The 10843-nt window shown below is 42.5% G+C and overlaps 1 protein-coding gene across 5 annotated transcripts in view; it reads left to right on the top strand.

Annotated features, from left to right (window-relative positions):
* The first annotated feature begins 331 nt into the window (after positions 1–331).
* tle2a (TLE family member 2, transcriptional corepressor a) overlaps positions 332–10843 on the top strand; it is a 35419-nt gene continuing 24907 nt past the window's right edge. For all 5 annotated transcript variants that reach the window (XM_084921582.1, XM_084921581.1, XM_084921580.1 and 2 more), the window contains exons 1-2: positions 332–922; positions 10671–10834. In XM_084921582.1, the coding sequence (XP_084777708.1) occupies positions 899–922; positions 10671–10834 (188 nt within the window). In that variant the 5' untranslated portion in view covers positions 332–898. The remainder of the gene's footprint in view (positions 923–10670; positions 10835–10843) is intronic.

Here is a 10843-nt window from a genome sequence, read left to right as displayed (position 1 = left end):
AAATTAAAAAATTCCCAGTTGTGCGGATACGTCTTTATTTCCGACGCTGGATGCGAGTAAAGCTGGTTACGGTGCATCCCTAACAAGACACATGCTAAGGTTTCTTGGCAAATATCATCAGGCTGTTTGAAGAACAGCATTGTGTAAATGCTCTGATTTGCCCTCTATTTATATCCTGCATAGACTATATGTGCAATATTTCATTCTGTTAAAAGAACAATAGAAAATCTTAAGGCTGATAATTGTGAAGCAAACCGTGTCTTAAGGTTCTCCCCCAGCCCCCCCTTCCTCAAAGAAAGCTACTCATATGTAATGTCCCATTGAGGATCAGAGCAAGGGGGGAGTGAGAGAAGTGAGGGACTGGGAGTGTTGTGTGAAAAGAGTGCAGGCCAACGAGCGAGACAAAAGAGGCTGCGGCTGCATTCAGTGTGCTGGTGGTGTGTCCGTCTCCGAAGCCACAAGCGAACCACATTTCCCCCTTCCTTCTCTGGCGTTTTACGCTACAGACGGCGAATATATATATTTATATATATATTTATCGAAGAGGAGGGAAACAATTTGCCTCAGTGTAATTGCTGGAAGCGTGAAGTTGAGGACTTGGAGGAGAGCTTCCTTGGACCGGGTGTTTCTCCCTCTCCTCCTCTCCCCGTCCTTACTACTCGTCGAGCGCGGTGCGGTGTGGGGTTGGAGATATAACCCAGAACAAAGGAGTCTTGAAGCGAGGAATGAGCGAGTCGAGGCTAGCTTCGCTATTATCTTTGAAATCCGGCCAAATGCCTCTGTGAGACCAACAATAGTACATCGACTGCTCGTATTTTTCGACGAAGCTTTGGGCACCGAAAAGGGGGAAAAGGACAAAAAATAAATAAACGCAAAGACTCACAAGTCGGCGGCTACAATGTTTCCCCAGAACCGACCACCGGTAAGTAAGCTAGCTACTATGTAACCACGCGCTTATTGAGATCATTGTATCAGACTGAGTAGCAGTTAAATTCAGTGTGATTGAAACATTTTTTGAACCTCAACGAGAAAGTGCGAGTCAAAATTGCTTGTCTTTTGTCCTCAGTGTGTATTTCCGGGGACTCTCTTGTATGGAAAGTGTGATTCTCCTCAGGCTCTTCTCTAGAACATATATTATTTGCCTTCGTTACTAACGCTGGGTGTAGGCTTTGTCTTATGAAGGTCAGGAAGATTGTTGTCAGTGAGGCAAAGCCCCACTCACACAACGTCCAACTTTACCCACTGCCTTTGTGTGTAAATCTCGTGTCCTTGGTGGCCACCACCAGAAACGCAGAGCCTCCCATCTCCATACTATTGTGGACTTGACCCAGATGATGAAGTGTGTGTGTTTGTTTCTGCTTTCCTCGTGAACCATGAGGGGGAAGTGAGTCAGCTTGGCATGTCACCTTCCCTTAATGGCCTGCCCTTCTCAAGTGCCACTCATTGTTTTTACAAATTCGGCTTTTGCTTTTTTTTCCCTCCCATCATATCAAGTGATTCATCGCCCTGATTTACCGATGTGATGCTGGAAACTATAAACCCTTTTCAAGAAGATAACTGCTAGTGCCAAACGATCTCAGTAACAGCACGTGGGCTCAAAGAAAAATAAAATAAAATAAACGAAAAGAGAAAATGACAAGGTGTTTGTGTTTTGAGATAGATTTCTGCAAGGTTAGGACAGGAAATCTGTGCTGCATGGGTTTAATTTGCTTTAGTGGAGTTTATGTGGAGAGCTTTTGAGCAGGCTGAAACACATAAACACTGGTCCTCCAGCTGTGTGAAGTATCAATTAAGACCTGCTCATTTGCCTAACCCTCCTCTACATCCCTCAGTCATGCCACCCTGCACCCCACCCCTGACAGTGGTTTGACATTCACGTCCCTTGTATTGAAAAGTTCATGGGAATGTGTGTGTACGCCATTGTAATTAACGTTTCACAAATCCAGTCAAGCAGGTGGAGACTAGAAAGACATCGTTTGGATTTTTGTGGGTTTGCCATTATATCTATTTCAGCATTTCAACCTATACTTACTTGTAGGAAAGACTGCATTATTGGAGCCCCCGTCCCAAACATACAGCACATGCAGAAAGATTACACACTAGCAGCAGCTGTGCTTGTAGTATAGCTGAGTACAGGAAGGCAGGGCAGGAGGCAGACTGTGGGTCTGTGGTTTGCGCTGTAAACCCAATCCCTCTCATCCAGCCTCTCCTCACTGTGTTCCTGTGAGAGCTAAGAAACCACATCTTAATGTATGGGCAGGCGTCCCAGGGTGAGAGTAGCAGACTGTGGCGGGTCTGGGTGGGATGTTTAGGACAGCGGTCCCTTTTGATTTGAACTCTCCACAGAGGTTAACGGTACCATGTGAGGCAACCGTCATAAAGAAGTCTACGGCCATCAGCGGCTCTTGTTTGCACCTCGGAGTGAAGGGCCACTCAACCCAGCAAACTGTTTAATCTCTGAAATGCTAGGCTGGCAGTAACCTGTCATCACTGGATATTGGTGTGCTCTGAAGGAAGTGACCCATATAATATACAAACACGCAGTCACGTATTCTGACATGTATAGTTGCCAAATGGTGACTGTAAAATGCTGCATGTATTTTCACATTCTAAGAAAGAGACTTTGCGGTTGTATCTGGCAGTCAGCAGGTAAAATAACCTGAATCGTGAGAGCTTCTTACAACAGATCTTCTTTCCCGATTTCCTTCTTTCAAATACAGGAGGTGCTTGGTAATCACAAGCTTCAAATATTCTACTAGAAATGACTCTTACCTTCAAAAAAACATACGCACATACTGTTGTAAAGTGCAAGAGGCAAATCAGAAATTAACTTTTCAATCACACATCTTGCACATCTTGGAAAATGAACGCTCTGCATGCCAGGGCCGAACTTTTCACCAGCTAATCAAAGTAAAATTATGTGCACAAATTAGATCCCTATGCCAAAATAGCATTAACACCACATGGAAGAATTCAGTGTCTGTTTTCAGATTATTTTAGGGTCCAAGCGATGCCAAAAACAGAATAGGAAAGAAGTGCATAGGTCATGGCAGGCATGTCTGGCTGTCTTAGGCCATTAGTGTTCATTCAGATCAGCCACAGTGGCACAAACACGCACAAACACAAAGAAGAAAAACATCAGAAACATAATATTAAAATATATTTAAATAGGAAACCTCCTCGTGTTCTGGCCTACACTGACCCTAACCATTTAATATACATTAATGACATGTAAGATAAATGTGATGATTATTGGATGGCTAGTTAGATGTCAGGTATTCCTTGACCATCTGTTTTACTGATTCTTTTATTATCAGAGTTTAGGGGCAATAACATAATTACCTACCTGCCATTTTATCCTAAGCAATGTCCTGGTCTAAAGGGAGGAGGGTTGGTTTCTATTAGTTTAAGTCATTATGTCTGATTAAAAATGTCTATTATCCATTTAGTAGTGGCTAATGTTAGATGCACTGATAGAAAACTCACCTGAGGTCTCTCCAGAAATCACAGACATCAGTTAGCAAATCTAACACAACATCCTAGATGGAAATATCGTAGACTTCTGTGAAGGTGACATTATTGCTGATTAATATAAAGCATTTCTTTTTCAGCCTAACTCATTACCTCACTGATGCCAAGTCACACCAGCACATTTAAGAGCAGGGACAACAGGAATTAGAGTTCTGGATCTCCTTTGGTCTCTCTTTTCACAGTTTGTTGAGTACAGCTTGAGCCGCTAAGGACATTTGTTTTGTTTTTTAGGTCTGGTAGTTAGTCTAGTGTAGCATAACAGACAAACATAATGAAAAAGGCTAAGATGTGCCTGATGGAAGCCTAGGATTCAAATCCAGTGTGAGGCCAGAAATCAGCAGAAATATTTTAGGGCTTATGCCCCAGCTTGTCTGGTAGGAGGGGCTTAGATTATAGATGGGAGAGCTGCAGGAGGCGCGCCATGTGTTTTTAAATTCTGGCTTTTTCATCTCTAGATTTTTACCGTTGCTGCTGTTGTTGCTTCAATCATAAGGTCTACATCATTTTCAAATCACTGTTTTGCTTTTGAGACCAAAAGGAGGCATGCATTTTCACCTGTATAACTCCTTATTATCCACTACTATTATCCACCAAGCAAGGAGTATTTCTTACTGAATTAATTTTATCTTGAGTGAGAGTAAAATGCAAAAAAGAAAAAGAAAAGAAAAGGTCAGAGAGACGAGTCTTCGGCTCTCCTCCCTCAGAGCTAGCATAAAGCAAGACCCGCTTCCGTAGTCCTAGCATGCTTTTAGCTCTTTATCACCAGTGTTGTCCTATGGTGAGAGCGTGGCTATCGATCTGCAGCTCGCCTGCTTTGCTCAGCCAGTGATTAGAGAGAGAAAGAAAAGGTAGAGGAAAATGAAGGAAAAGAGGCTGAAGGGATTTCAGGTTTATACAAGCTGTTGTGGCGATGTGTCTCGGCGGAAGGAACAAACGAGCTGAGGGGGTTACCTAATAAAAGAAGGCACCTCCAGCAATTAAGCCAGCTGACAGGCAAACTGTGGCGCTTTGCTAATGTGGGCTGACAGCAGGGAAATTTGAATAACGAGGCTTGCGGGAGGAAGGAGACGGGAATGAGGAGGTGGTTGTGGGGGGGTGCTGGTGGTGGTGGGAGAGAAGAAAACTGAGAAAGAAAGATGTGTGGCACTAATGAAACAGGTGCCTGGCAACCCCTCCCCTGTAAGAAGAGAAGTCATTGAGAGATTACCAGCAGGTTTCTCCAGCACCGAGACCTACTCGATGGAAGGTGGCGGGGGGGCCAGAGGTGTGGGGGCAACTTCTCTTCCACACTGCACACTGTTTTAACAATGCAAATGACTGTCAAATGTTGACAGTCATGCCTGAATAATTTCATATGAGAGGCTTTAATTTCAAAAGCTTTTTTGAGAAGACAGGATATCGACATGTTTCGTGGCCCTCAGAGATGAGTAGGTGTGGGGTTGGCGACACACAGATACGCATTCGGACATGCTGTTCGGGGTTAGACCTATTGTCATTGCGTCCTTGGTGGTATTCAGATGAGACACAACAAGAGAGAGCTCGGTGGGTGTTTACTCTGATCGACTCTGTGGGTAAGCGGTGTAATTAGTAGCCTGACTAATGAGCTATATGAGGGGAGGCAGCAGTAAATTATTTTCCCAGTTGTAGGAGACAGACGGAGGGATCGACATTCGATGAAACAATTAAACATATATTTGGCAAGGGGTTTTTTTTTCAGTCATGCAAGTAGAGTGACTCAAGGGATGAGTCGGTTGGTCCGCCACTTGGTGTCGGTCCAGCCTGAAATGTCTCATTAAGTCCTGGCTGGATGAAAATGAAATTTTGTTGACATTTATGTCTCCCCAGCAGTGAATCCTGCTGACTTTCACTGGTGTTATTATGTTCCTGTATATATATTTTATTTGTGGAAACAAATTTATTGACTACATTGTTACATTGCTGTTCCCCTCACGAAGGATTTCAATCATTTTCCTGACCTCCTGACTCTTTTTTCTAGTGGCATTAAGTCAGAATATTGCCACAAGCTCTCTTTCTTACTTATGATGTTTCAGTACGTCTCAGCTATAGTTCGTTTCCAACCCACTACCCAGAAGAGCCTGGATACTATGTAAAATGTAACAAAATACAGATTGAATGTTCAAAATGTGATTTTCTATGAAATATAGCATCTTTCTGAGTTTAAGATTATGGCTTTATTAGGAAGGTGATTCTGTTAAGCTGCTCAGCATAAAGTTTCAAAGAATTTGGATTTAAATCTGGAACCGTATCTGGAATAATCTCTGTATGCAAGGCTGAAGACTGAAAACTAAGACTGTGATTTTTATTGGCCTTCAGACGGCACTGCATTAAAGCATGATTCTGTAATGGAAGTCTGCACATGGTCTCAGGGACACTCCTGAAAACATAATTTGGAGCTGCACCCACAGGTTTGGGTAAAAGACAACAAAAAACCCCAAGAAGGAACAGTCTTTTCTATTTCGCCAAGATGATGCCAGATCACGTTTTTGCTTCTATTACCACACCGTGGCTCGTATGAGTCAGAGTGCTAAATTGGTTTACCTGCAGCCCAGATCTGCCACCCACAGAAATTTGGCACATTATGAAACGAAAAATATGACAAAAGCTTTTAAAAAAAAAAACTAGGCCACGCATCACCTTGCACAAACTTGCCACGTTTTAAACTTTTTTGATACGTGTTGCTGGCATTAAATTTTCAAATCAGCACATAATATTCAATTATGATAAAATGGTGACATTTGAAAGAAAATGCTGTGTTATTGATTTACAAATCCATTCTTTCCGTTTTGTTTACGTCTACAGCATCATTTCTTTTGCAAACAGAGTTGTACTTTTGATTGGAAAATGTAATCACGCTAACACACAATGAATGTGGACATGGTAAATATATCCGCTAACTGCTGACGCTGTCGTGCGGAGAATGTCTCACCTAACTGCTAGTGTTATTTGAGACTCTTAATCTTGTTTTACTGTGAGCAGGCTTATTTTTAAGTTGAACATGTTTTGCTGCAGTGTAAATATTGGCGTTGGGTGCATTCTTTTGCAAAGGCACCATTCAGGATTTGCAGTGTGGAAGTCAAATCTTTTATTTTTTCTTTCTTGGATTGTGCATATGGAAAAACACATTTTTTTTAGTGGTGAAGACTAAAGTTTAAAAAAAGTTATTGTTTTTGTCCACTGGAAATCTCTTCCTTCCCTAATTACCTGCATCCTTATAAAGAAGACAGTGAAAAGCATTCTTCAGAGTGGACACAACTACCTCATGACAGCGACGGCCCCATTTCCGCTCCATTTGCGAATTTTGTATCACTGTAGGTCAGCGTGAGTAGCGAGGACGGAGACACATCTTGCAGGTTTCCGCTGATACTGACGTTGGAGCTGCAGTCATGTGTGAATGCAATGAAGTGCATATGTGCTTGTAAATACTTGTGGAAAATTTAATGTTTATAATGGTCATGTGTGGGTGTGTTGTCTCATCTGTGAGTCTGATTGCACATGTTTGTTTGAGAGCGTGGGGGTTCGAGCAAGGATGTGAGGTCATAGCGGTTTGCTGCTCGTGGTGTAATTTGAGGTAACTCAAATAAAAACAGGAATGATATAATTCAGAAAACACCACACTGGTAATGGTCCCTTTACATCAGATTTTTAATGGGTGCTTAGTTTCTCCTTTATTCATACGTTTATAATTTTGCTTGTCTTTGCACTGTCGGGCTACATTGTTGCTACATTGTTGGATTGTCACGGCCATGCTGCTGTGTTTGATTTTTGGATGCAGTGTTTGATGTTAAATAATATCTGTCTTTATGGATGGCTGTGCGCTCTTCCAGGAAATATCTTGTTTAAATCCATGAAACTGAACTAGGCTTTTAAGTACTGACAAAGATTAGTGGCGAATATGTCTGTGTGTGTTTGCATATACATTTAATCTGATGGGGTCGCAAGTTAGGGTCCTGGACCTCTAACTTTAACTTTTCTCTCTACACAAGAATGAGCAGTTTCATAATGATTTAACTGAACAGTTGAGTAATCAGACGATCTCTCATCATAACAGAGATAAGCTTTCCTTCCGTGTTCCTTGCCATCCAACCTCCCGCAATCCCTGCCCAGTATTACAGAACCTGACTTCATAATTGTATCACACACAAAAAGATCGAGCCTGTAATTGTGTAACAGTGATTTTCAGCCTGTGTAAGCTTTGTTCAAGGGCAGACGGCATGTCTCTTGTTTGCCTTCGAGCCTGGGACACGGCAGAGGAGGGAGGGAATAACTGACCGTGGGATTATCAGGTGAGGCTCCCCGCCTAGATCTATTCCCAGAGGTTACCAGGTCAGCTTAATGGTCTGACCTCTCACTTTTAAGCCTGCTCAGCTGTTTGCCAGATCAGGGGTTTGGACAGACTAAGAGTGCTGGTTCGTGGGAGAGGAGTTAAGACGTTACGCTATGCTGTGATAGGATGGATGCTTTAGTGTTTCACAGGCAACATCTGTATGTGCATCAGTGTAAAAAAACAACAAAAAAACCCAACAGACTGACATTTTACATAGGAGGGGAATGGTAGATTCCTTATTTTCGGAGGGGATAAAATCCTCTCTTTTTGAAGAAGGCACAGTCTCTCCTCTCACCCGTCCTTCGAAGACACGAATATGAGATAAAATGGGGGATATTTTTTTCTAAAGTCCAGAATATGTTGAAGAGAAGTAGAGGAGGAAGGAGCGATAAAAAGTCCCCTCTTTCTTACACCTTCCACTGTCCTATAAAATGGCCATGGCCTTGGTGTTTTTTTCCTCTTGTGAAGAGTAATTGCTCTCCGTGTGTGCGTGCGTGTGTCTGTGTGCGTGCGTGAGAATGAGCGGAGTGTGTGCATTTAATCAGAAGTGTGTGGGGAGTGTGTGACTGACAAAATGTGTGTGTTTTGTGGGGGTGAGTGTTTGTAATACTGGGTTTGAGTGTGTAAGGGAAAAACGGAGTGTGTGCGCACACGTGTTTGTGTGGCTTTCTGTGCTCTAGGAGGGGGATCTGGCCGACAGATTGAGAGCAGCTTGTTAGAAAGAAAGAGGAACAATGAGGCCACAGCCCCTCTTCTATCAGCCATTTTTCTTTTCCTTCCATTTCTTCTCTTTTCTCCTTTTCCTTGTTCCATTTCTCCCCCCTTTCTTTTCTCCATTTAAATCTCCTTTCAGAAAATTCTTCCTCATTCACCTCTTCTCTGTGTATCTCCAAAAATAGTCTCATCCATCTTATCTGTCCATTTTTACTTTTCATCAGTCTTACCTTTTCCCCCCTTTAAATTCTCCTCCCAATTTCATCTCTATTCTCTGTCCTTGCACTCCCCGTCTTTCCTCAGTATTTAATTTCCTTTCCTCAGATAATGTTTCACCTGCTGGCAAACCTCTCCTGGTGTATCTTTCTTTCATGCGTCTGCACACATGTGGACACGCACGTTTTTATTTAACATCTTTTACACACTGTTTTGCTGCATTGTAGCTGAGCGATGTTGTAATTAAGCCCTTAATTATACATCATTAATGCATCACAGACACTGCTGATTTGTACAACATCAGGAGTGGGGTTATTTTTTGAAACCAAATTAAAAATTGTCACAATCCACGCTTAGAGAAATAACCTTTGAGGTTATTTGATGACAAGGTGGGCAGCTTATTATTTCTGGACACGCTGTGATGTCCTAATTGGCATGGTGTAATTAAACTACATCGCATAAGTGGAACTGAAGGATATCTAGTTTTTTTTATTTTTTTGTCTATCTAGTCACTTTATCCCTTCAGTGTGGTTTTATTTGTTGTTTCATATAAATGCAAACCTTTCAGAAATGGAGAAATTCCAGCCAGATGGCTTGGAAGACAGGATAGCATATATAATGTAGTCTCCGGAAGAACTGGATGGGAAATGTATATCGTTAAAAATCGAATCGAGCAAAAATGTTTAACCCTGCATGTGTTTCACTTAAACACACAGTCTGCTATATGCATGGGTTTGACAGAATGCAGGTGTGAGCACAGCTTTCTCCCTTTGCATTCAGCATAAATATTCCACATTGCACAGGGAACTTGAGTACTTCCTACAAATCCCCAGGCAGCGAGACAAAACGTAGCAAAGCTACATGACTACCAGTTAAGAATGCATATAAGAGAAAAATGAGTTGCACTCTTCTACTACCCTCAAAGGAGAAAATAATGCCGCAGGATAAACACAATGTGTGTGGCACTAGTAGACAAGTAGTATCTGCCCTGGCTGGAATTGTAACACTGCCCAAACTTTTGGTTTATTCTTTTCAAGAGAGAAGAAATCTGCATTTATATCATGAAAACGCTCAAGAAATTCAACGTTCCAAGTCTGTCTGTACAATTCCTGATTTTAAAAACGGCAAAACATCGTCAGCTGTTTCAGATTTTAAACGTATCCATTAAGCAGCGCTGTGTAGAGTAAAATCTGTGGCCTACCAAATATAAGTTTTAGTACTTACGCTTTAGTTTGATATAATTTTTTAAGTGCTAGAAGCTAAAAATGAACATCTTAGATGACAATCATGAAGCTTGTGAACCGGCTGTCTGCTTCTTCCCTCTGTTATTTTGAGAGAGAGCCAAACAGACAGACAAATGGACTGACAGCCCCGACCACCCTCCTAGGCCTGCTCTTAGCCTCCTTTTGTCTGCCTGTCCTGCAGCATTACCCCTATGGTTGTAGTCTCCTAATTGCTCTGGATCCCGCAGAGAGGAGAGGCTATACACAGGGGTTGGAAGGGGTCTTTGGCCACGATGGGGTCCTTTTCCTCCCCCGTTCTGCACCCCCACTGCTCTATTTTGCCCTTTATTTCTTTTTTCTTCTACCCAGACTTGCAATTAAACAAAGTGTGCTCATTTGGCTGAGAAGCTCTTGTGTCTCTCCGCCCTATTCTGCTGACCCGCTCACATCTGGCAATAACAGTATTTCTATATTCAGCAGCTCCTCACAGACGTGAGAATAGATACGGTGCTCACAGTTATTGCTTCCTTTGCTTCTTTGATAACATTCACTGTAGCAAATTCCTCAAGGACACCGGGAATTACGCGATTTTGACATTTAATTCCAACAATCTTTTTAATAAATATTTCTTGTATTTTCAGGCACCTCTACAGGCACCCCCGGGATCCTCTGCGTCAGTGGTGGCAGCTGCAGCGGCGGCGGCGGCTGCAGCTTCGGGGACGCCCCAGTCACTGAAACTGACCTACCCAGAAACTTTGGACCGCATCAAGGAGGAGTTTCAGTTCCTTCAGACCCAGTACCACAGGTGGGTGTG

Source organism: Perissodus microlepis, chromosome 23 (assembly GCF_051167445.1).
Source record: "Perissodus microlepis isolate ML-2025 ecotype Zambia chromosome 23, ASM5116744v1, whole genome shotgun sequence".
Lineage (NCBI taxonomy): Eukaryota > Metazoa > Chordata > Actinopteri > Cichliformes > Cichlidae > Perissodus > Perissodus microlepis.
This window is presented reverse-complemented; position numbering and strand designations above follow the sequence as displayed.